The sequence below is a fragment of the Pyxicephalus adspersus genome, chromosome 9, assembly GCF_032062135.1.
Source record: "Pyxicephalus adspersus chromosome 9, UCB_Pads_2.0, whole genome shotgun sequence".
In the NCBI taxonomy this organism is placed as follows: Eukaryota; Metazoa; Chordata; class Amphibia; order Anura; family Pyxicephalidae; genus Pyxicephalus; species Pyxicephalus adspersus.
Window position 1 is genome coordinate 18505499 of NC_092866.1, and position 27609 is coordinate 18533107.

General features: G+C 38.8%; 1 protein-coding gene across 4 annotated transcripts; it reads right to left on the bottom strand.

Annotated features, from left to right (window-relative positions):
* On the bottom strand, positions 1-27609 carry GAN (gigaxonin). 4 transcript variants are annotated; one of them, XM_072422803.1, is made up of 12 exons: positions 27480-27609; positions 26146-26795; positions 23718-23832; positions 21513-21863; positions 12349-12566; positions 9354-9475; positions 8082-8194; positions 6832-6981; positions 4390-4526; positions 4175-4303; positions 3292-3401; positions 1-2296 (listed from the first exon to the last, which is right to left on the bottom strand). In XM_072422803.1, exons 2-12 carry the CDS (start codon positions 26319-26321, stop codon positions 2115-2117), a joined length of 1803 nt encoding a protein of 600 aa, XP_072278904.1. In that variant the 5' UTR covers positions 26322-26795; positions 27480-27609; the 3' UTR covers positions 1-2114. The 4 variants fall into 4 exon arrangements, with proteins under 4 accessions (XP_072278904.1, XP_072278906.1, XP_072278905.1 ...); XM_072422805.1 differs by having other exon boundaries at positions 26146-26368; positions 27480-27549; XM_072422804.1 differs by having other exon boundaries at positions 27431-27536.

Below are 27609 nucleotides of genomic sequence, written 5' to 3' on the forward strand. Positions count from 1 at the left end.
CAAGAGGCATACATTTTATTTCAAAGAACCATTCTGTTTTGCGGAAAAGTAAATTCATCACCTTTGCAAATATTATGCGTTATGTATCTTGTTCTCTCTGCTTTTAAAGGCTGTTACAGTATCAGCTGTGGCCATTGGATTGTGTACACATTCTCCTTCCTCCTGTGATCCAGGCCTGTACTACCTTCTATAGACAATTATCATACCTGTGCAGGCTGAAACCATGTACATACCACAGTCACATACATTGCTGCTATCTCGTGGTGAACACGTAGTACTACCACTAATTCAGTGATTTTTTTTTTTTTTTTAAAGCTCCTAAAGACTGGAGAAGATAGTCTATCATGACGGAACCTGGGTGATCCAGCAAACCTGGGATGGATTTCCTTAAAAGCATTTGCAATTGGCTTGGAAATGCTTTAAACCTCATACCAGTTTATTATGAATAAATTAACAGTATTTATATAAATTATAAAGTACCAACATAATATGCAGCGCTGTAACCAGATCCATTCCAGGTCTGCTTGATCACTCAGGTTCGACCATCTTCTCCAGTCTTGGGGAACTTTATTAATTTAGGCCCAGTCAGTTGCTCTCTTTTATTAGGATAGTCTTGGTATCCAGGACAGTGGGTAAAAAATGTGTAATTAGTACTTCCGTATACACCACAAGCATTTTAAATGTGTGTGCTGGCCTTAAAGCCCATCTAATTACATGTTCTTACATATCCAAAAAACCTTAATCCTATTTAACATACAAATCTTATTTTTCACTGCTGAAGAAGGCTTCAGCCTGCACGTTTCACTACCTAACAAAGGATTGATTAAGTTGCAGGAGTGTCAAGTGTAGCATGCAAGATGATAAACAGCGGTGACTTGCAGTGCTAAGGCCTGGGTTTTAACCCCATTAAAACACAACTGCAAACCGTTTGCATGCTTTCCCTTTACTTTCTGCCTCAATCCCAAAGATATTGCTGTGATAAACTGGCTTCAATACAGACAGGCCCTTGTATTTGACCAGAATACCTTGGGTTGTAAGAACATTTAAGGGCAAACGATTATTATTACATGTTCAGTGCTCTTTGTTAAACAGTCCAGTGCTATATAAAGGAGTAAAATACTAAACAAAATACTTTCTATGCTTTTAACTAAAATTGCACAAGAGTGCTAGTTAATAACCATCCAAAATTGTAAAAAATATGAAACGGCATGTTATAAAAAATAACTTTAGAAAAAAAACCATGCAAACCAAAGAAATCGACTGATAATCAGTCTTTTGCACATCATAGAAATGTCCCATTGTGTGTCTACGGTACACTCAAGGCAACAAGTCAAGGTTAAACAGTCAGAGTTTGGCACAACTGATACAGTTTGAACCTATAACAGCATCAGGGAACATGATTAGCAAGAAACACATTATTCACATCAGAAATAGACATTAACAATCCCACCAAAAATACTTTTTGTGCAAAAAAAAAAGGCAAAGGTATGTTCTGTTTTGCAAATTAAAACTCTCTCAATAGGAAAAGGTTTTAAAACAGAACTGGAAAAATGAATACTTTAGTAAAAAAATATTAATTAAAACCTAATAAAATTATTTGAACCCATTGTGCATGTTGCCTGGGAATGTAAAGCAGGTGATAAAAAACTTAGTAAAAGAAAATAAAATGTTATGTTTTAAGGCAGGCACACATTAGTAACAAACACTTTAACAGTAGATTGTCATTTTTCCTATTGTTTGTGTGAAAATATTTTCTCTTGATAAGTTGCATATTAAAGCTAGTTATTTTAGTACATTGCCTCATGCTTAAGTATTAATTCTCACACCTATCCCTCCCCAAAAGCATAAAGCAATGTGAAATATACACATAAATGATATATTGATCCCAACACCCTGATATTTAGTGTCTCTGTGGCTTTTCTCAAGTATAGATTTTTTTTTTCTTTGATCAGGCTTTGTGACCTCACAAATGTAAACGGTGCTTTACAGACGTCCAGTATATACCGGATGTATATGTAGGCTGCAAGGTGATATATTCCTTTGTATGCTATAGCATCAGCCTGCTGTTTTACATAGTAAAGTTGCTGGTCACCACTTTGGATGACCTAAGCTTCTCAGGATGGTGTGACTCGGATGCGGAAGAGTCCTTGCTGAAGCTGCAGCCGGAAAAGGCGACAGTTGGCGATACGCAAAGCGGCACAGCCTGTGCGTCGGAGATCAGAAGGGAATAAGGGCTTGGTGTGATGCCAAGTGCCGGTGCTCCTCTTAAATTCTCTCACATAGTCATAACTTGTACCTAACAAAGCAGATAATATAGTCACAACATGATAGAGAATAGCAGGTGTTTAAGAATTTCTAAAGCCAAAACTGAGTTTTCATAAAGTGACAAGTTATTACGATATTATGGTATTTACATACATATTACGCCGTGCTTTACAAAGTCCATAGTCATGTCACTAGCTGTCCCTCAGAAGGGTTCACAATCTAATGTCCCTACCTCAATCATATGTCTATACCACAGTCTAAGGCCAATTTTGGGGGGAAACCCATTAACCTAACTGCATGTTTTTGGAATGTGGGAGGAAACTGGAGTACCCAGGGGAAACCCATACAGGATGGGGAGAACATTAAAACTCCATGCAGATAGTGCCCTGGCCAAGATTCAAACCTGGGACCTAGCGCCAGAGTGCTAACCACTTAGCCACTGTGCAATCATTCTGCCATTGTCATTGGAACAGATCTAGAGGGGAAATCTTTATATGGCAACACTTGTTCCAATGACAACTAGGAAAGGAAATCTTTTAAAGGTGACACTTGTTTAAGGGATCTCTAAAAGGGGAAAATCCTAAAACTTTTTCTTGTGACAACTAAGTGGGGAGGTTTTATAGAGAATACATATGTGCACAAAGTACCTCCTCTCACAATACAGTAAAAGTAATGTGAAGCAACAAAGGACGTTGATCAAGATTTAAAGAGAATCCATGTTTATGTTAAACCTAATAAAATGACTGCAAACATAAAAAAGCAGGAACCTCACCATGATGAGGTGTACTTTAGTTACCACACAGATCTATCCAGTAGCTCCCCGTTTAATACCTAGCGTGTCAATGAACAGAACATTCATTTTGTATCCTTGTTTCACCATGGTGACCCGATACAAAGCAAAAGCAAGAGGACAGCCAATAAATCTGTAAATCTAAACAAATTACACACTGGGGGCACCCATATTTCTATCCCCTCATGGATATTTTAAAAGCATCTGTTCTTTGGTCACTGTGAAGTGGTAATTACCCGTATCAAGGTCCCCAATAACATAAATACTCGCTCCAATAGGCACTGCTCCATACACAAAGGAAGAGCTTGTTGGAATACATAAATTCTGGTCATTAAGGTAGATCCATCTGGAAGAGAAAAAAAAACAAAACAAAACACTGAATATAGGGAACTATATAAGGATAGAAAACAGTGGAAACATATACACCTTTATATAAACACAATATTGCTATAGTAATATAGTTCAGCCTCTGTAACTGCCTGCCTTATCCAGAGGTAGGTGCTTACCCAACTCTAGAAGCAAGGGCTAACGCAGTCCCAGCTTGCTGCATAATATAAGTCCTAGTCAGCCTTAGCCTAGGTACAAGCGCTTAACAAATAAAAAGAGATCATATCAGCAATGGGTGATTGAAACGTTCTCACTTTACTTCTAAGGGCTTGAAACTGCCAATGCAATTGGCACATACAATGCTTCGCTCACTTGCCATTCCCTTTCAAATAAAAACATCTATAAAGGCCTTTCATGTGGTTTTATTAAGAAAGAAATTGGAGGGGATAGCAAGCTAAAGTCAGGGAAATGAAAAACAGCCAGCTTCTGGCCCTGCTCCCTGGGCGTTACATTTGAGGTCTGTTTAGTTCTATGCAGTACAATAATAAAGACATTATGTTACACATTAACATCTCCTATTGATTTCTTTATTACATTGAATGAAAAAATCAAACAGGGACAGTGGGTGTCTCTGGGTTGGCTGATGCAGACATGCAGCCATGAAACTCAAGTGCAGATACTTCACCACTGGAGTCCCTGAACAATTGAGTGGTTTATTTCCTCACATCTACCATAAACTGAAACCCTTTGAAATGGAGTGACTTTAAAAAAGTAACCCTAAGCAAAACATACCTTTTAAAGTCATCATGGTAGAATTCAGATTTGCAGGCCACCATTTCACTGTTCTGTTCATTTTCTCGACTTCTGACTCCACCAAAGACATAAAGTTCCATACCAACCCCACATGCTACCGCTCCAAACCTGCAGAGAAAAGAGTTAAAAGGTAAAGAAAACACAGATAGGGTAAGGAACAATTTCTCTATATCAAACATAGCTTGCCCCTTTACCTTCTCTCCTTCAGCGGGCATATCGCTGTCCACTGCTGTGTTTTGGGATCATAACACTCAACCGACTCAAAAAGCTTTCCATAGGACCCTCCTCCCATTGCAAAGATTTTTTTCTTCATTGTGGCATAGCAGCCAATCTGCAATTCAACAGAAAAAGCCAAGTCAACATATGTATGTACAATTTTTTTACAGCTGAACTCTTAACCATGCTATTGGATTTTAAGACCTAAGAAGTATTAATCACGAAAAAATATACAAATACCTCCAGGCAGATATTTTAGACAGTCATTGGCCTGTGGTGTCTGCAACATTAAGCTTACATACTAATACTATGGTACCATCAAATGAACAAGGTGGAGTCTGATATTCTGGGCATTCTTTTATTAATTGAGAAGTCTAACAGCCCTACCATACATTCAACTGGTGCATATTAGGGGGTAGATGATGAATAGGAGGGGAGGAAGAAAGCACTCCACATCAGCTAAGGGCTTCAGGAACTGAAGGCCAGGGTCTGGCAAAATTAGCTTTCTGCAAGTATTTACTTATACCCAAGCGATGGTACAGATGAAAGGACATTAGGCACTTTCAGCACCCTGAATTCAGCGCAGACCAACCTTTAAGGTATAAACATAAGCTATGGAATGTTTTAGTTTTCAAATTTCTAATGGTTACTGCCATGCAAATTAGCAGGTTTCTTCTATCACATACTCAAAAGAATGTGTGGCAATTTAAAAGGCCAAAGGAGCTCACTATTATTGAAGCAGATTTTCAGTAAAATATAATGCTAAACAGAACAATTCTGTGAAAACACTGGAAAACTAGCTAAGAGATTCAGGAATAACTACAGCTAATGACAACGGAGTCAGGTAAATCCATTTAAATATCTTCATCAAGGAGGACTCAGTAATCATGTTTCATAAATTGTATAACAATTTATTGTACAAAACTTCATACAAATAAGTGGTAGATGTCCCAGTATCCTTGGAAAGCAATATAATTACCAATTACTGCAACAAGGTTGTAAATGTTCAAGAATAGCATAGATCTTAAAAAAACTACCAGTTGGGCTCCATCCATCCAACTCCTGCAGTGTGATCTACATTCATGCCAGTAAAAACTTTGAACAGATTTTGTCCTAATTAAAATGCCCATTTACTCCTTAGCAAAAAATTAATATTCTTCGCACAAGGTCACTGTGTTGATGAGGAACTGTTTGAAGTCCTAGTGATCCTACAGGTTTTGCTGTGTTTGAAGTTCAAGACTTTATGCCAAGTTACATGTTATTATGTGCCACACCTCTGCATTCACCTTTTTACTGACTCACTCACTAATCTTTTCTCAATCATTACTTTTTAAAAAAGGGCATGTCTGAAAAAGAAGAGAAGGAACCAGAAGAATATCCATTGTTCATAGGAAGCTTTTCTTTTGAAGAAAATAGTTGTATAAACAGGGAATTATATATTTATACAAAATTTTCTTTAATCCTGAGTAATAAAATTTAAATGATCAGTGTAAACTGATTCACAGAATGCTTAATCTTTGGGTTTTCTTTTGCATGGTAACCCCACTAATCTAGATGTTTGTGCTGTGAAATATTAGTACATGGATGTCCAACTTTTTTTTTAACAGCTTATGGCTCATTCACACTGAGCCTTAAATAATGTTTGATGCACAGGGACATCACACTCTGCATAGACTCAGAATCGAAAGCAATGTTTGGACTTTCTAAATAAATATGTTGCAGTACAGTATATAACGCACCACTGTGTGCTGCCCCATTCACTGTAAGCAATATAGGGAGCAAATAATGGATAGCAGCACAGGTGGACATACGTTGTGGCATAATGAATGGAAACTGTGTGCGCTGTAGTGTGACTTATCCTTAGAAACATCAGTAGTGTGTTTGCAAGCTGTCACAATGCTAGCAGGCTGCGATGGGTATGCAATCAAAAGTAATTGAAAAAAAACACACTTACCACTTTTTCAGAATAAATAAGTATAGTGTAATACAAATATGTACAGTATGTATATGTAATATAAATATGTATAGTGTTTACTTGAATAAGGGAAAGCAGACAAGTTTTTCTAATGTTCCTTTTGCAAAAAAAAATGTAGCTTGCCCAAAATCGATCTTCTGGTTTCCTTCAGTTCCTAAATTTTCTGCAGCAAAATCCCTATGCTTGTGTTCTCAGATCCACCCATCCTACACAGCCATAATAAAATAGTTCTATCACTTCATTTTTCATTCATTTTATTTATGCATTTTACTTATTCTGTAGTTTGTTGTCACTTTTTCTCATTATGGGGCCGCTAGATAAATTGCTGGATGTTGCAAGTAAATCTGACATATATCTAAATTGTGTGTCTTTAGAACAAGCCTGTTCACAGTTATTGATTTTAGTACATAAAATTACCTTGACAAACAAACCTTGTCAAACCTACCTTTCGAACCATAGTCATATCTTTCTGCTTTGTCCATGTTTTAGTACAGGTATCATATGACTCCATCGAGATTAATTCATGATCTTCATCCTCTCCTCCCAGAACATAGATCACACCATCAATTTCTACAACACCAAAACTGTGCCTTGCCTGTTAGAGGAGACATTATTTTTATTTATTGTCTTATATTACTAAAAGAGTTTAGTCAATATAAATAAAAGTTCTGCATATTAGATATAAATTACCTAGATATGTAAGCAAGAGATAAAATCAGAGCAAACACTATCTGAGAACACAGATTAAACAATGCATATATACACATTTGCAATTTAAAACACAAAAATCACTTGAAGGTGAACTTCAGTCTGGTATATTAAATTATATATCATAATATATGATATGGCGTACAAATCTACAAACGCTTGGTCTGGTGGCAGGCAGCTCTGCCTAATGCATTTGCTAAACTACTAACCAACCCCACTAGAACATAAAGGCAAATTTACCATGAGTCTGAGAAAAGAACTATGAGGGCTCTGAGATAGAATATGAGATCTGTCAAATCCTAAGAAGACCAATATTGCTTCTTATATTTATGAAACAGATATAAAATAGGCTTGCAATGCTATATTTGACATACTAAGAAAAAAAAAGAAGCAAAAAATAGATGTTCATTGTTAGAGTTTATATACAATGTAAATCTATTACACAGCACAAGGCAAAGCACAGCACAATTTTCTTTATGTCTAAAGAGCGTGCGTGCACTCACCATATTCCTCATCCCCCTAATGCTCTGGACTTTCTTGCTTCTACCCTAGAATGTGGGAGTGGTCTTAAAATCATCACATTTTTTGCAGTGGCTGGCCCTGCACTATATGTCATGAAGTCTGTGAGATGAGCATATGACCAGCAAAACAGGATACTGGTCATAAATATTGGAACTAGCAGAAAAGAAACCTTAGAGACTAACATCATTAGGCAAGTATTTATCTCTGTTGGAGGTGTTTGAAGTCTTTTTTTTCCCACCACACTTACATCTGACAAATATCACAACTGCAGCACTTCTGCCTTCTGAGACACCATCAAGAGAAATATTCATGCTAACCCTTCCTCAATCAACAGTTTGGGCGGAGCTGGTGTTTTATGACAAAATATTAGTGTTTACAAGAAGTTTAACATGCTATTTGGAACCAGAAGAAACCTGATGTTTCAGTAGCATTAGGAATTGTAGTTGCTGGAAAATAGTATGTTACCTGAAGCATAGGTGGTAGAGGGCTCCAGGCGTTCTCATCTGGATCATACTGCTCCCCAGAACTTAGAGTGTCGCTGTTTTCATTCTGTCCCCCAAGAACAAACAAGAAACCCTCTGCCAACACAAAAACAAACACACCTTAGCATTTTTATTGACTGTTATGGTTTAACTTCTAACTGGCAGATATTTCATAACTAAAATATGCAAAATAAATTGACAGAATATAAACATTTATCTGGTATGGATTGCAGCAAACTGAACATCAAAAGTGTCCTTTGCACGAGATCCCACTGCCTGCCTGCTGGACTTTTTTCTGTTTGGGCACACCAAGCTGTGCATGCATGACTCCATGTACAGGCTTGGCAAGATTCTATGGCAAGATGAAGTAGCTCTCATAGCCATGAGAAGGGGCTACATTATCCCCATCTGGCCAATGAAGATGGCCAAAGACAACAAAACCAGAAGACGACTGGACAATGATGTCAGCGGCAGCGCTGGAGGAGGTCACTTTGGCTGATAAGTGTGCAATAGGTATACTCAGCATAATTGCACAAGAAAAGGCTTCAACACATGCAGCAATGTTTGCTTCTACTCTAATGTGGACAGATGATCTAACCCTAGACAAGTTTTAAGTTCAAACTCCAGCCTCTTCTTCAGTCTTGCACAGATGTTCAAGTTCTCTTCCAGTAATAAAATTGCGTATTCAGAGGTCAAACAGTTTTACATAATAACAATAACACAAGAAAAAAAATTGGGTAATGTGGGCCTGATTTATTAAACCACTCTAAGGCTGGAGAAGATATACTTTCATCAGTGAACCAGTGTGATCCAGCAAACCTGAAATAGATTTCTTAAAAGCCATTAGCTATTTGTTGGAAAATGTTTTCAATCCTGGACCAGATCCACTCCATGTTTGCAGGATCACCCAGTTTCACTGATGGAAGTGTATGTTATCCAGCTTTGGAGAGCTTTAATAAATCACCCCACTATGTAAATGTACCTGCTCTATTTGTCCTAGGAGTGGGAGATGTAATGTACAGTTCTAACTGCAACATGAATAAATGAAAAATAAGAACATCTAGCAGTCTAACAATGGATTTCTTTTACGTTTTGGTATTTCTGGACAAAAATTACATGTAATCTTTCGAAAAAGAGGAGATACACAGCAAAAGAAAAAAAAAAAGTTTCAGCCACTCTCTTTAAAAGTTTTTCAAAATGGCTTGGACCAATGTTAAAAAACAAAACTATGATGTGCATCTGTGAGGAGGCCTACCTGCAGATAAAACCCCATGATTGATTCTTGGTATGCTTAGTGGTGCCAGCTCAATCCATAACTGTCTGTTCCGATCATAAAGGGGGCACATACAACGAACATTGGCCAATGGCTTCCGAGACCTTAAAGGAAAGACATTTTACATTATTAAATTCATTTTGTTCCTATAATATACATTACTTTACACACCTTCCTTAATATTTGGTATAGATGGAGGTATTTCTATGGATTCACAGATCTCTACTGTTCAGCAGGAGTAGACTTAGAATGCACCTGCAATGTTATTCTCTGGTGAACCTGAGATATATCATAAATGGGTAGATTGAAAGTCAGTCTAGTTACCGCTTTTTAGAGGAGAAGTCTAATATTTTTTGGTGACTACCACAAGCTTTTATTGAAGAATTCTATTTCCCACAAATCAATGTCATTCCTATACACGTCTCTGGCTTAGAACAAATATAGACATTAGGAATTTTGAAATCTTTATGGGACGCCTGTCCAACTATGACTAAAAAAACTGCACAGTCAGGCAATTTGAAATCAAAAGAGGACCAGCAATGCCAGGCCATATACTTTCGTCATGACAGAAACACCTAAATTATTTAATACTTTAAAAGGTGAGGTCCAACATCTTCAAAGGCAATCTGCCTGAACCTCACTTACCTCTTTGAACCAAGGATTCCAATATTTTCTTATGAGAGAAATAGGAGGATTGCAATTACTGATCTACTCTGAACATATTAGTTGCCTGGCTGCTATTCCGAGCTTCTGGCTAAATTCTGGTTTCAGAGTCACCGACTACATATGCAGATCAGTAAAATCAGTGGGAAATCACAAATGCTTTTTTGAGTTCCAGGTCTGTGATTTACCATGTGAGCCAGACAACAGCCCTCTTTTGGGTGGTACAATGGCTTTTCAACACTAGGGTTCCAGATTCAATTCTCAGCTAGGACACTATCTACATGGAGTCTGTATGCTCTCCTTATGTTTGCACAAGTTTCCTCCAATCATACAGGTAGGTTAATTGGCCTAGCCCTCAAAATAACCTAAGACTATGAAAATGACGTAGAAGTATGGTATGGAAAATCTGAGCCACTTAGAGTAATTATGGACTCTGAAGTGTTGCAAAAGATGTAAGAGCTATATTAATGCATAATTAAAAAAAAATTACATTTTCCTCACTACAGTAAATGAGAGACAAACATATACATGGATTCCCAAATAACATATGGCTCTCCTTGTAGCATTATATACTTTGAATAGAGTAAGGTATGTAAAACACATTTTTTTCTGCCATCTGTGTGTTTTTAGTAAGATTTCTCTTTACTTCCTGTCCCGAAGACTGAACAGTTAATGAGAGAATAGCTATCTAGAATAAGCGAAATGCAGACGGATGTCATAGGAACATGTATTCTCCTTGCAAGATTTCCCGTTGATTCCTGTGCAGGTGGCAAATCAAATTTTGGATTTACATTCAGTTTTAGTCAACTATCAGAGAGAGTAAAGCTACGTACACACTTCCAATTATTATCGTTGGAAAACGAACGACGAACGTTCATGCACGATATATACGACCGATCGTATAGCACCGATCCTGCACATAGAGTTAACGACACGATCGTTCGTAGATATTGTACACACAATAGATACGATCGTTTGAGCGATAGAGGAACTATGTGCACGACAGGAAAGTGAACGGACGTTCGTTCATCACGCATGCTCTGAACATGGACGATCAACGAACGACCGTACACACGAACGATGTTCAACGATCGTCGTCCAATCCGATCCGTCGGTCCGGTCGTTCGTTTCCAGCGACTTTCCTCGTTCGTCGGCGTCGTTGGTTACTTTTTTACGAACGATTTTTTGCCCAATCGATCGTTCGTCGTTCGATTGGAACGATAAAAATTGGAAGTGTGTACGCACCTTAACTCCTTAAAAGGTACACAGACAACAATACAAATCTCACAGTCAATCTATCCCCTCACCATTCTATAATCCTAATTTTGCCATTAGTTATTCTTACATATTTAGGTGGCTCTTTATATGTTACATGCTTTTAAAAATTATTAGTATATCAATTAACAAAGATTTTGCAGATTGCACTCGGGGGGAAAAAAAGGCCATCACTTTGCTTTCTTAACATAGATAAATAGAATCGATAGATAGACAAATCTATGATCTACTTGGCACTGCATTGCTTTTAAACAGTTGTTTGGCTCTTGTTTTTATGCGGAGAGGAGTTCTACCTGTTGGGTTCTACCCATTGAAGAACTACAAAGAAAGAAGCCGAACATTGCTTTCTACCTAACACAAATATAAACTGTATGTTTTTAAAACATTAACAAAAAGGTATCACTAATTATTGCTATTCCTTTTTACATGTGTACCTAGAACATAAAGGGTCTTATTTTAAAAACACGGAATCTGACATTCCCTAAACATTCCCTAGTGGGAATCAATCACCGCTATTGAAACACATGGACCTGAAAGATCCCACAAATGTCAGATTCCTTGTACAGTAGAACCCCGATTATCGGGAATCCAGATGACTGGAAAACTCGGATAACTAGCCCCTAACAGCTGAGACCTAAGTTCCGGATACCCGGGGTTCTAAGGCAATCAAGAAAGGGGAGCATTCAGCAGTGCTCCACTGATTTCTCCACTCCGTAATTGGCCGAGGAAGGAGAAATCCTGATGACGGCTCAAGCGTCATTAGGGTTTCCCTTTTCTTAGCTATTCAGCACTAGGGGTGAATGGGGACAAGTCTCCCCATTCAAGTCTAGTGCTGAATGGCTGAGAAAAGGAAACCTCAGTTATCTGGAAACTACACTTATCCGGAATCTGCCATTCCCCGTGGGTGCCGGATAACTGAGGTTCTACTGTATTATTAATAGAGCCCTAAGAAAAAATATGCATTACCATAAACTACATGTTTTAGGGGTGCATTGCAAAGCAATTTACTTTAAATTTATTGTATATAGATGTCACTTACGCTCTTTCCTCTCCACCTGCTGTCACAATACACTCCGAATAACCTCTGGGCTTGAAGGAAGCCAGCATGGCCTCGCCTTGCTGAGGCTGGCTCAAGGGAATGTTGGTGCATTCTCTGATCATTTCTCGTACCAGTGGTTCATTTAGCATTTGTTCACGGAGGTAGCTGGAATCCAAGCCACTCACCCACAAGGCCGAACTTACATCCTTCATGTAAACCTAAGAAATACAAAAATAATGACCTGTTAAGGTACATTGGCTGCACTGGAATTTAACTTTTTTGTTTTTTTATTTACGTGGATTGTAGCAGTCTTAAAACACAAGGATTAAACAGTATACAGGAGTCTTGAGAGATTTATAGATTTGCAGTGTTATACCGAGACACACAACCAGAACAACAAACTCATTATCTGATCTCAGAAAAAATGACTCACTGCTGCACCTTTTTCAGATTATGTCTTTCTGCATACCCCATGATTGAATTAAACTGTAGCAGTGCTGACAGTATGCAAAGCAAATGACTAATGGAAGTTTGGAAAGCATTTTAGGAGAAGTGGAGTGTAGCATAGATGCACAATTGAGGGCAAATTAGGAGATGAGGTTCAAGCAGGAGTTATTATATGAGATTGTGGTTTCAGTTTGTCTTATATACCCTGTTTCCCCTATAATAAGGCACTGTCTTATATTTTTTGAAATGCCAAAATATGCCCTAGGTCTTATTTTCAGGAGGATGTCCTATTTTTTAATGAAGAAGACTACAGTACACATTTATTGTTGAAAATCACTCATGTGCCATTGATTGTCCCCTTCTGATCACTCATGTGCCATTGATTGTCCCCTTCTGATCACTCATGTGCCATTGCTTGCTTGTCCTTTGAAGTTACTTTCAGTTTCACTCTGCACTGCAGCCAGTATCGAGGAGTCACACAGAGGCACACAGTATCAGGTATCGGAGGATGTCTTATTTGCGGGGGTTGCTTTATTTTAATTGTTTGAGCAAAAATCGGGGGTTGGCTTATTTTATGGGGATGCCTTATCATCGGGGGCACACGGTATTATATTAAAAAAGAATTACGATTTAACAATACTAATATTATAATTAAACAGTAATTATATAGTGCCAATATATTACGCAGTGCTGTACATTAAATAGGGGTTGCAAATGACAGACAGATAAAGACAGCAGGAGGAGAGGACCCTTTCCAGAGGAGCTTACAATCTAAGAGGTGGGGGAAGTAGCACACAATAGGAATGCTAGTGTGCTTTCTGTATTAAAGTTGCACAAGATAACCCGGCCTAAGAGGAAAGCAACAAGTGCAATGTTCAACCCAAAATTTATGTTAAACTGGGTGGGAAGAAATTGTAGATGGGTGCAGGCCCTGTTTTCTGACTCAACTGTTCAGTAACTACCCAAAAACAGCCGGGTGGTTACTGAAAATTGCCGGGTTATCCACCCTGCTCAAAGGGGTTGGGGAGAACACTGAAGTGGATTTCCTAAGAAAACATCTTTAATATTTGTTTTAACTGAAGGAAGCATATCTGTCACACAGTATCAGTTGTATCCTACACCAGAAGGGATATCAAAATTGTCTATATATTGTTTAGTTCTGTCTATAAACAAGAGAAAAAAAATGAAAGAAAAAAAAAAATCTTATAGTTTTCCCTCTTCAGTAGTTACCTTCATGGTATAGGTAAAATATATAACAGGTTAACATGGCCTCTAGATATTAAATACTCAGTCCAATGCTTAACTATACCACATCTTTTCATGTGAGGGCTGCTAAAGTCTTCAAGTGGGTGACAAATTCCATCAGTGAAGCACAGATGCAAGGATCGAGTCACTACTACAAAGAGAGATGAGAAGAAGCTAGTAAGCATTGGCCTCCTGGACAAATAAAGTAAACCAAGTTGGCTGGTTGATATATATGAGTTCTTTATGCTTTACACTTAACATGCAGTTAAGAAAGACTCTGAACTCTTTCCCTTTGTTTGGTCTGGGTTCCAAAGAAGAAAAAAAAATAAAGTTCAGAGACTTGCTTCTTTTTTAAGCTTACTGGGAACATACACACACAGCTAGTATGGCAGCTGTCCATTTCTCTGCCACCTAATACTAACCAGGGCCAAAAATAATTGAATAGCCTTAGAAAATCTCATACAGCCATATGCAAAAGATCTGAATAGTGCCAGATAAGGGTGGTGCCAAAGCTGCAGATAATGCAGATTGGTAATTCATTTTATACCTTTATATCATCATGGCCATATATATTGAAGTCAGCTAGTTGTAAAGTTAGTGTTTATTGTTTGAATGCATCACAAAAAAATCTTGCATTCCTCTTTAATATTTATACAGCAGACAAATAAAAATGCTCTGTCATGTCTGTGCAGGCATAGTGCCAGTCCCACATACATCAGCTGAGGATTTCAAAGATAAAAATAGTCTCCGAATTACTTTTGATGAGGTCTGTGATGCAGCAGAACGTTTTTTTGCTCAGAAATCTGCGTTCAACTGGCTCATGTCATCATTAGTTCATCAGAAGTGTCAGCCAACAATGGAAATGGGATTCGTGCTCCACTGGAAGCCAGTAACTGTTACTACATTTAGCAGAAAATTCTTCTTCATTATTCATAGTACAGAATGAAGATTTACAGCAATATTCACACAACTAAAACTTCTGTACCGTAAAGAGAAATTTAAGTTTAGACACTGGTAAAGTTTGACATAAAACCCCAAAATACACCCACTCAGAAAAGATTGCTCTTCTGTACAAAGCCTGGAATGGGGTAAGTGTCCTAAAATAAATGTAATTTACAATATGATATTATAACAACAAATTCTTAAAGAAGAACTACAACTGTCAGTCTTACACAGGGTGCTCTCCATTCCGCTATTGGTTACTCTGATATCACTGCAGTGCATGGGGAGCCACAAAAAAGTCAGACAAAGCCCATTTCCTGGCTGATGGACATCTAGTCTTCTCCAGACCTTTCCTTCCTATCCAAACTGTCCCTTGCCCATGCCTTTCATTTCCCTAGATTTTAGTCATTTTATACTTTAAGGCTCAGCATTACATGGGAATTACCAATGGCAGTCTAGGGACACTCACAACTCACCAAGACATTTGGTATTTGTATCACCCAAAAGCCTTCCTTCTGTGGAATACAATATAGGTGGAATACAATTTGGTGCAGTGGTTAGATGTATTTTAATGCAGACAACCCTGTGTAACACAAATATGTAATGCTGAGACCTCATGACTGGTATACCTGATCAAAAGATAAAGGCAAGGGGAGTTTAGGCTGGGGAGGAAATTGCTGGATGGGAGAATGGGTTTTATGCAACCTGCGGTGAGCTTGCAGTAGGTGTACTACTTCCTTGCGCTAGGAACCAATACTTGCAGCCAGGGCTGTGGACCGGAGACAATTTTGGGTACCTGGAGTCGGAGTCAATGAAAATGTAGACTCCTGATAAATTTAAATTCTAATGGAAAATACAGCAAGCTCAAATGTCCTATTTCACAAACAATAGTCATGATTAAGTACTTCTCTGAAGTAAGAATAAAGCCCAGTGCATAGTTGTAGTTCTACCCATCTGAAGTTCAGCTGAGCTATTATACAACTTGACAAAAAAGTGTTTTCATTTTATTTCAGATATAATGTGTTTAACAAGTTCATTTGAGTGTAAACAAGTGTAATAATGTAGGCGAGTGCTATGGCCTGATGTGTGTTCAGGTGTCCTGTCTGCACTCTCCATATATGCTCCTATCCAGGGCTGAACTTTAACATCATTTTGCACACCACCTAATACTAGGAAGTTAGTTAAGTGGCCCCTCTGGCCCTGGAGCCTCCCACTGCCCTGTCCTCAGCAGAAGATCAGCAAACAAAGATAAAGGCAGCAGCATCGGCTCAACTTCCTCTGTATGCTAAAAGAGCTAAGAAGAACATTGAGGAACAGCTTTGTGGATTCAACTGTAAGTTTTCATGTTTATTTTAAAACTGCATGGCTGCTTGGGTGTACTTTGGTGGAAGGTTGTGCGCATGTTTCTGGATAAAACTGCAGGGCTATGTGTATGTTTGTGTGTATGGTGCAGGAATGTATGTATAGTGCATTGTACGGGCATGTATTTCTCTATAAGACAAATTATGTCTATGTTTACTGCAGGGCTATAACTTATTTGTGTGTATAGTGCCATGTTGTATGTATGTATGTATGTATGTATGTATGTTAGCAATAGTGCAGGACTATGTGTATGTTTATATTTAATTCAAAGAACATGCTAGTTAGTAAATGGCTAAAAATGTTGGTGTTTCTCTGGAAAGAGAAAAATAAGGAAATTATAACTGAAGAGGCCAAATGTAAAAAGAATGAACCGCAAAAAGGTCTGAAGGGACATTTTGTCTTCAGAAAAATGGATGCATGCACACATCACATAGTCAATTATTTTGCTATTAATGTTAGTTTTGTTGATGAAAATAATAAAACAAAAACGCAAACCTTGGGTGTAAAGGACACCCAGGCACATCACAGCAGTGACTATCTTCAGAAGATAGTGGAGGATGTTCTGGAAGATTTTGAAATGAAAAGGAACAGATACTATGTATTGTGACAGATAATGCTTCTAATATGTTGAGCACAATTGAGAAAATGAATAAAGTAGATGAAGAAAGTGACAGACAGATAATAAAGGAAGACAGTTCTGCAAGTATTGGAGAAAGTGAAAGAACAGAATAGTGACATTTTGGATAACATTGTTAAAGAAGCATCTAAGCATACTACTATTCAACATATGCGTTGTGCTGTTCATACTCTGCAACTTGCAATAAGTGATGGATTGAAAGATTGTCATGCAGTTACTCTAATTGGCAAATTGAGGGAAGTAACTATAGCAGTCAGGGCCCCTAAAACAGATGCCATTTTGAAAAGACATGCAGGAAAAAGAGCCATTTTGGATCAAACAACACGCTGGAGACGCACTTAATTGATGGTAAAGTGTTTGCTTGAACTAAAAGACATGAAGAACTGGACAATGAAAAGATTTTATTAACTGAAAGCCACTGGACAAAAGTAACAGCTCTGGAAAATCTACTTTCTAACCCCTTTACGGTCAGCAAGTGTTTGCAATCTGAAGATTTAACACCTGGTAAATTCTTCTTTAAATAGAAGAGCTTGATATATTGCCTGAACAAAATTGGAGGGTTTAACAGCTGATGGCATTGTGTCTTCAATGAAGAAAAAGAGAGAATCTCTTGCTGGATAATCAAATCTTGTTAGCTGCTATATGAAGGGATTACTACCTGAAACACCACCACTGGATGAAGCTATAAGCACTGGTAACTCAGGATCATTCTCCTCATGAAGAATTAGATTTTAATTCCTACTTGGACAAAATGGAACTTTCAACAGTAACCCAACATCGCATATGTGTGAAAGATAAATGACCAGAATATGTCCAAAAAAAAGAGATTCCAGCAGGAGTTTTTTTAAAGAATTTTAAAGTAGAAAAGTATGATGGCTCATCGAAACCAACTGTAGAAAAAGCAAACCTGAGATTATTAGTGATGTGGCTAGAACCGTAACCGCAATGCCAACCACCCAAGTCAGTGTTAAAAGACTATTTTCAGCGCTAAAAATAATCAAGTCAGATTTAGGAGCTTCTATGAAAGGGGAACTGGCAGAAACAATTCTGTTTCTTAGAACACTACATTGAGTTAGTTTTGGATTGCATTTACCAGCTATTCTACTCTACAACTATATTCCAAGTATAGTATATAAACTGTTTTTGTTCATGTAGTTAAGCTTTGTTTTTTTGTTTTATAACTACAAAAGAATGTGGTTCATATTTTTAAATTGGTAATGTTCCTGTTCCTGATTTTTATGCATGCTATGCTACTACTTTATAGCTACTTGATAAAAACAATAAATAAAATCCTATTGTTTTTTTTTTTTGTCTTTTGTTTAAACTGGCCAATACAGTAGAGCGTCAGCTTCCTAGCCAGTAGTTCTGTGGGTAAATTGCATGTATGTTGCCTTTCTTCAATCAATGGGGAAAATACATTAGCATATTAAATACAGAGGAGTCGGAGAGTCGGGGGTACCAGAAACTGAGGAGTCGGAGTCAGAGTCGAAGGATTTATCTACCGACTCCACAGCCCTGTTTGCAGCAGACCCAAAAAGAATGAGGTAAAATACCATTCATTGCCATCAGCTTTCAAATCTGCAGATGCCGGTTCTTCTTCTTCTTCTCACAAGGTGCTATCCTTGGGGAGCCATGCAGAACAGCACAATTTGGGAACAGGCGAGAACCGGCCCTTACTCTGGCTTACATACCTGCTCCTCTCCCATCCATCCACAAACTCTACTGGTCAGATTTTTACTTTTTTACTTTTAATGTGTAGCAACTACATATGTAATTTTTTGGCTGATGTGCATGTCCAAACAAAACTTTGGTTAGGTAGCACAGAGAAGGGTTAGAACACCTGTTAGGATTTACTTCTGTCTGTGTGGCTCGACTCATTGGAAAGATGGATTAGGGTAAATCTCGAACAGCAAAATGGAGAAAAAAGCAAAAAACACTTTCATTTTGAAGAGTATAAGAGGATAGGAAAACTCAACTTCTTTTTTATTCCTTTCTGTATGCCTGATGTTGTCCCCCTCTTACCTTTTGGGCAACATTTTATGGAGCTCCTGGTAATAGTACAAAGCCAGCCAGAGTTTGTATGTTTTCCCACTCTGTTGTGTAGAAAATTGATCGAATAGAACAGTGGTTTTACCCGGTAAGGTGAAGGACCTCGCTGGGGGGTGCGGCCAGAGCTGCAGACCATGTCCCCCGTATGGACACAACCCACCCATTCTCCCATTGCAGGTCTGAGCCTGAGTGGGGGGGGTTCTGGCATCATGATGTCACTATGGGGAAAGTTTCTTCCCCTTTGAATGACACACGCCTCCCCGTGCATGCGCGGTCCGGATTCTGTGCATTTAGTGGTCACTAGGTCGGAAAAGGTTGGCGACCACTGATATAGAATATGCAGCAACTTCAATCCCCCACAGAGACAAGTCATCAGGTTCACTTTACTCATCACATTTACTCATCACATTCAACACTCTAGCCAAAACTAAACTATTTTTAGCGAACTTATACTTTTACTACATTTATTGAACCAAAATATCATTTCATGACTTCAGTTGCTCAAACCAAGTCAATATAACTAACAAGCACGCAGGCATTAACAGGGAGGTAAAATGCATTTTATACACAGCAAGCCAACCATGCCATCAAGAGTTTAGTAGTTCAGAAGGATCAGTCAATGAAAGCTACACTACTCAAATGCAGAAAGAGCTCAAGTAACAAGAACAGATCACAGATAAAAGTCTCAGAGGGGTCATAATGCACTTGGAGCACTTTTAACACCACTAAATCTATAAATACAACTATAAAGGCATTCTGAGGAATTCCACTAATGCTGGCTGTTTACCATTTCCCCAGCTCATCTAACTTTACAGATTCGGATAAATTAGCGGAGGAAACAATATTCTGAGTGCATTAATTAGTATTAAAATGAATAATAAAACAAATTCTACTAAACTAATACGCTCACATTTTAAGTGGATTGTAAGATTGCTGCTGCTATAGATACATAAAAAGTAACAGAAGTGCTGAAATACTTTCCTGGCAAAAAATGTTGTTCTTGGCTTCCTCCAGTGTGGGATTAAAAGCCAAACAATTTTTACTACAACGCCCGTCCATTCCATAGCAATATCACATTAGGGGTCTTCTATAGTTCACAACAGTAAACCAGACAGGGCTAATAAACCAACAGGGTAAATAAAGGACTGTATATACTCTAGATTGTCCTCACCTGCAGCAATCATTCGTGGTTGTCTCAGGTGAAATTATAGCATCAGTAAAGGTCTCCCATATCATCGATTAGAGATCCACTGCACCAAATCACTGGACAACCAATCAATTACAGTGGGGAGCCTTCACTTGTCCTCCCTTGCTCACTAGAAGAGAACAGCAGAGTAACCTGTACAACAACAGTCCCTAAGGCTACGTACACATCAGATGATTCTCGTCCAATTATCGCTTCAGGTCTAATATCAGAAAAAAATCTGACGTGTACAGTGCTCATCTAACGAACGACTGCAATACAAGTTGAGCACAGCAGGGTGCCATTTGCTCGTTCTCCCCCCTCCCATCTCCATGGAGAAGAACAGCACCGTATGTACAACCCTAGTTCACGCATCTTTCAGTTTTTATGTCGTTGGAAAAGATTGCGAAGGATCCTTTCCAATGACAAAAGCCTAACTTGTGTACGCAGCCAAATACTGTCACCTAGATCACTAACAATCATTTCGAGCAACAATTACTGAGCGTCATTACAATTAGAGCTTACTGGATTTTTGACAGTTAAAGTAATGATTGCATTTATTAAACAGATAACAAAACACTTTCAATGGTAGATTAATGAAAAAAAGCAGAAAATGGCAAATAGGAGCCATTCATTGTTACACTAAGCCCTCATATTCCAATAAAATAAAACAGATCTACATTTTCTGACAGTAGTACAAATGCGTCCGAGGATACGACGCTCAAGCGTCATTAGGATTTTCCTTTCCTCGGCTAATCAGAGAGCTCTAGTTTGAATGAGGAGATTTGTCCCCATTTAACCTTTAGTGCCCAGGGATCGCAAACAGGAGGATTCCCAGGGTTGCACAAATGAATGTAGCCCTGGGAATCCACTGCGTTTACCGGGCACTAGAGGTTAATTAACCTCTAGTGCCCGGAGATCGCACACAGGAGGATTCCCAGGGCTGCATGAATGAATGCAGCCCTGGGAATACTCCTGTAATGATTTCGGACGCTCGAGGAAATTTTCGCGAGAATGCCAGAGGCATCCTGGCTCATACCTAGTGCTGGGAGCCAATTACATCAAACCTACAACTGAGCGATATATGCGACATACAAAGCACTACGATTACAATGCCATGTCATAAAGATGTGTCTTATTCAGCCCCAAACTGCCTATGGTCAGAGAGATTTGCTGTCACAATTCTCCTCAGAATACTGTAGCCAAATAAACCATCACTAAATTGTTTAAGTTGACATCAGTTGATTAAACAGGGTTATCCAAAAGAAGCAAAATCAGTATTTAAAAATGCCAACATACCTTCCTCACTTCAGAGTCATGGGAAATCCAGCGTAACACTGCTTCAAACACATATTTTTCATTGCCTACATTAAGCTTCTCCAAGGATAGGACCTCTTTGACTTTGTCTGGGCTCAGTTCTAAAAACTCTTCAGTGCTGCTGACATCTCTAAAATGGGTTTCCAGGTACTCTGTGGCCAGGTAATACACGTGGTTCAAACAGTAATGCAGAGCGAAATCACGAATGCCTATGCAGTTTTCAGCAGTAATGCAGCCCTCCAAGAACTCGCAGCACAGGGTCTTGAGATCAGTAAGCAGTAAGAGATCTGCTGCTTGTACCACATCCTGAATGGTTTCTTCACTCAGCCTGATCTAGCCATAGACAGAAAAAATAAAACAATTTATAACTCCAAAAGCATATATTACTTTATTACAAATTATAAATCCCCTCCTTTGTGGTTGACTGGCAACCAGTCACTTTATAGCTGAATCAACACCAAGATATTTACTAATAAACCCTCCCCCCACTCACACACACACTGTAAAGCTGCGTACACGTCCAATTTTTATCGTTGGAAATGAATGACGAACGAACGGCCAAAAATGGTTCGTAAAAAAAGTAACCAACGACGCCGACGAACGAGGATAGTCATTGGAAATGAACGACCGGACCAGCGGATCGGATTGGATGACGATCATTCACCATCTATTGTGTTTACGGTCATTCAGTGATCGTGCATGTTCTGAGCATGCGCGATGAACGAACGTTTGATACAGGCTGTATTGTGTATATGAGTGTGTGTGTGTGTGTGTGTATATATATATATATATATACACACATATACACACACATCTTTGAACGATCGTGTCGTTATCTGTATGTACAGGGTCAGTGCTATACGATCGTTCGCAGATATCATGCAGGATCGTTCGTCTACAAACGATAATAATTGGAAGTGTGTATGCAGCTTAAGGGTTAAGTATTACCAATTTTGCTCAGGGGGAAATAATAAACAATACTTATCTTTCCCATGCCTACCCATGCTTGTTTTTTGTCCAGAGGAAACAAATAGCACTAATACTTTCCTTATCCCTCACTCCCACAGGTTTCCTCCTAGTTGCACAACCAGTGCTCTACAGCAGCTTCACTTTGCAGTTCTATCAGTCCTGGGTATGTCATTGCATACAATGTAAACCTGCAGTCCTGCACGAGAGACTGCATAGGAGAGAAGAGAAACACTCTGGCTTCCAGGGGAATAAGGGGTAAAGTTAATAAAACTAATTTTTGTATTCCCCCCAACAAAACGTGCATTTAATAAAACTTGAAATCAGGGAAGCCTCACTGCAAGGGTAACCTGATTTTAACCAAGTTCAGTTTTTTGGTATGTTTTGATCTTTGAGGAAAATTTTCCCAGTGTGCCTTTAACTACAGAGGTGAATGGGAGCTTTTTGCTTTAATGCCAGTATGCATGGGAGCTTTTGCTTTACTGCTAGTATGCAATTTCCAGGTATGTGAAAATGTTATCATCATTAATTTATATGTCATCAACACCAGCATCAGTCAAGGACAAATTTAAAAGTACCATTGCAGCAGAGCTATAATTTAAATTTAAAATGCCATTGGTCCTCTACTAGTGGAGTGGGTATCCTATGTGATTTGCGGCTACATTCAATATGGATTTCAGCCATCTTTTAGGATATTAGTAACTCAGAAACTGAACACCACAACTTTGTACAGGTCAGATAAATATGAAGTCATGCATACAATGGCTGTTCAGTGCTTTTTCTACAGTTAAAAAAACTAATGATGTAACATAACCATAGGGCAACTACAGAAAAACAGCCAGTTCATTGACACTTCCTATTTACATGCGTTCAAATAAAAAACTAACATGTTAGATGCAGCTACAAGTCCATCAGATAAGGGACAAAAGTTTGGAAGTTTGTGATTTTCTGGTGGTGAATCAAATTGGTGGGAGAATGGGAATAACAAAAGTACAACCTGCCTTTGATGCCACCTACTATTTTAGGAAAATAAATAGTTCACTGTAATATAATTGATTCTAAAAACACGACTTCTCCACTATGTGGTTTAACTGAATGCAGCTCGAGTCACAAAAATTTTGAAGCCTTTACTCGAGTACAATGTTACACACAATGCCTAGCATCCAACCCTGACAGACAAGTCCTTTCCATCACTACACATCAACATAACAGGCACACTACCTGTCCACTAAAAAGGTAGTCTAGTATCTCTTTCATAATGGTCACTGAAATTTCTTCTATCACAATGCGGTAAGGGGACCCATCATATTTTGGAGGGTTGTAGTTGAGTTTGGCTCTGCAAGAAAGAAAACACAGATTAACAAATAAAAGAGGAAAGGCTTATCCTAATGCAGCAAATTCTCCATTATTATCTTTGCTTTGCTACCTGACCAGTCACTGAATCAAAAACAAGAAGGGGTTCCAACATTGGATCTGCATGCTTGTTTCTGGTCATGAAGCAAAGATATGAATTAATTAAACCCAGAACGTTGGTACATTTTAAAGCAAGTCTGCAATGGAAACTTGTATGTCATACTTCTATACAGGTTACCTTATATCTTCATCCCAGAGATCTCAGACCAAGTCTCCATATGTTATTATGAATTGGATGGCTCGGTGGCTCACTTTCTTGGCTTGGCAGCACTAGGGTCCTAGGTTGTAATCTCCCTGTCTAAAATATACTTCTAGGTAATTGCCTTAATTGTAAAATTGGCCTTAGACTGTTCTGACTATGGTAGGGACATTAGATTGTCGAACTTTTAAGGTGATCACAATCTAATGTGACTTAACACTATGGACTTTGTAAAGCACTACATAATATGTTGGTGCAACATAAATAACAGATAACAAAAATAATGAGTCATCGCACACACATTTATTGTTCTTATCAACATGTTTGCATATTAAACATTATGTTCGAAGAAACACCCTATATATTCAACCATAGCATTTACAAACCATAACATAACCAAAGACTTGGCAGGAGCATGATAAGGTATATCAAACATTTGCTGGTAGCTCTCTAAGTATTGAGAAGTTGTCAAAAAGAACCAAGGAGAATACACAACAGAAAACAAGACTATAATAATAAAGAAAGTAAAAACACAAATGGACATAACTGTACATTGCAAACCTGCCGGGGGACAGAACACTTTTTTCATTGGCTTCAAATGGAGTTGGTGAAAAGAAGACACAAAATGCCACTTAATTAACTTTACTGTTTACTGACCAGGAACAACCACAGATAACACTTTATTCTTGCCATTTTTAATCTCGGCCAGTAAGGCTGCAAACACACGTTAAATAATGGTCGTTGGAAAAGAACTTTTAGGATCCTTTTCAACAACAAAAGTCTGAAAGATGCATGAACGAGCGTTGTACATACAGCACAGCTCTGTTCTATGGAGGGGGAGAACGATGGAGTGGCACCCTGCTGCGCTCTCCTACCTTAACGTAACCTTAATGCTCATTCCTCGATCATCGTCCGTGGATCCACCAGGACGGATGATGGAACGGGAGCAATGTGCACACACCAGAATCATCTGACGTGTGTACGTAGCCTGAGCGATGGATCACAATGTCACACTCAAAGTAGGAGGAAAAGTATAAGCCAGACTACATATCCCAGCAACTCTGCACCTACAGTGGAAACCATGTATCTACACCAGAAGAGGCAAGATTTGTAGCCATACAAAGTAGGTGCTGAGTAATTGTAGGACCTCAGTGTGCAGTCCATGCATGGTGTCCTGGCCAAGATTAGAACCTCGGACCTAGCGCTGCAAAGACAAGTGCTAACCACTGAACTAATAATGGATTTTTTACCTTATAAATTCTATAAATTAAGACAATACCTTTTATATACACAATTTAGAATGATTGCTTTAAGAATGTTACTTGTTTGATGTTAGGCCTAAAGTTTATTTTTCAGGAATATAGTAAGTCCTTTAGCTGGCTTTGGTATTCCATTCAACCACAAGCAAGGTAAGTATGTAGAATGTTTTCAAGCAATATGTCTGCCCCAACCCAGTGTAACACATACACTGAACAGTTTAGTTTGTCATAAAGACTTCCTTTTAAAATGCTTTTGATGATAATGACAGAATGGGTGAATCTGTGAGTGAATGGAGATAGTACATATCTTATCCAATGTGCACCCACTGCATCTACACTAAAGTCTACTGCAAACTACGACCCCCACAAAAGCAAATAAAGTCTTGTCATGTCATTAAATGTACCTTAAAGAAGCTCACAATGTAATGTCTGTACCATATTGATATGTCATTAACAGTCAATTTGGGAGGAAGCCAATTAACCTAAATGCATGTTTTTAGAATGTGGGAAGAAAACGGAGTATTCGGAGGAAACCCACGCAAACACGGGGAGAACCTGCAAACTCCATGCAGATAGAGTCCTGGCCAAGGTTTGAACCTGGGACCTAGCGCTGCAAAGGCCAGAGTGCTAACCACTGAGCTGCCCTAAATTACACAAAATTGTAATTTTAAATTAAATTGTAATTTATTAGCAGCCATCCAGTATGTCCCTAGATACCAAATAAAAGAGGCTCTTTGCATGCACATACATGACATACAGTAAAAATGTATAGTTTTACCTTATGTAGGGACTAGCAGCTGCCAAAACATTCTTGTGTACTGGAATTTCTTGATCTTCCACAACAAGCAAAGCATCACAGAAGTCAGACTCTCCGCGGAAAGAACCCAGAGCGCGAAGAAGCTTGGCGGCATGTTGGGGGTCAGATACCACTGTCATAGAATTGGAATCTTCCATTTTGGACCAATGTGTGCCAGGAAGGAGTAGTACTAAGTAACCCTACTCTATATAAAAAAGCAAACCTAGATCAGAATATGGGGAGGGAGCTAAACACTCCAGACTATACTAAGAAATAGTGGAACAATACTCTGGGCAGGTTGATGTGGTCATATACTGTATATGTAAACTACACATGGACTACAATGTTGAACTTTAACACTGATTTGACATGGGCAATATATATTCTGTTTCACCTATGGTCGGCATATTTAGACTTACTGGATTTGCAAATGAGAGATCAATGACAATGCTGTACAAAGGGAGCCAGTAAGAGTCTACAGTTTGGACCGACAGGTACTTTGTATACAGAAATGTATAGGTATAAGATTAATAATAGTGCAGTAAATTATAAATTATCCATAGAACACCACTGGGCACCGATCAGTGGGTTATAATATTGTTAGGGCTCTGGGTTCAGGCATGTGTGGATGGCTGTAAGAGAAATAATATGAGACTGTGAACATTCACTGAACCAACTAAGTGTGAATTACAGAACAATATGATTCTATACAGTGAAAGCTAAGGCTCTGTGTCAGTAAATACAGAACAGGGTCATAAAGTACATTGAATTTGGACCAATATAAAGGAATACAAACCACAAAGAGCAATAGAACTCTGCAAAGGAATGTGTGAGGGGAAATAAAAGTAGTATTGATACAATAGAGAGTTGGAGGAGGAGCTGTATGGAGTCAACAAAAATAATGAATGGGCATTATGAATAAAAGATGTGCAAAGAGAGGGAGAGCCTATAGACAGCAATGGTTAGGCTGTGTGAACAGGAATGTACCTCAAGAGGAACAACTGTGACAATCTATCCTTGGGGGGGGGCAGATGACAACCTAGCACCTAGGGGGGGCAGATGACAACCTAATCACTATGTGTGGGGGGGGGGGACAGATGACAACCTATTCCCTATGGGGACAGATGACAGCCTATCCTCTGGGGAGCCATCAGCGAAGGTTCGGTGCACACGAATGGACAGACTGAGGAACAGAAGTCCAGGTAAGTTGCAGTGCAGAATGGCAGCAGTACAGAAGGTGCAGAGTCCCGGAGATGGCACTTCTTACACACAGGCTGTTACTCCCCAGTCCTGGAAAGGCTCCGGGCTCTCCTCACCTCTCTTCCCCTCCGTACACCGCTGTCTGGCCGGCTCAGCAGCAGCAGCCAAGTCTTCCTGACCAGCCTGCATGACATCATCACAGGGCGTCCCACACCCCACGTGTCAAAACACAGCCCGGAGCCATGG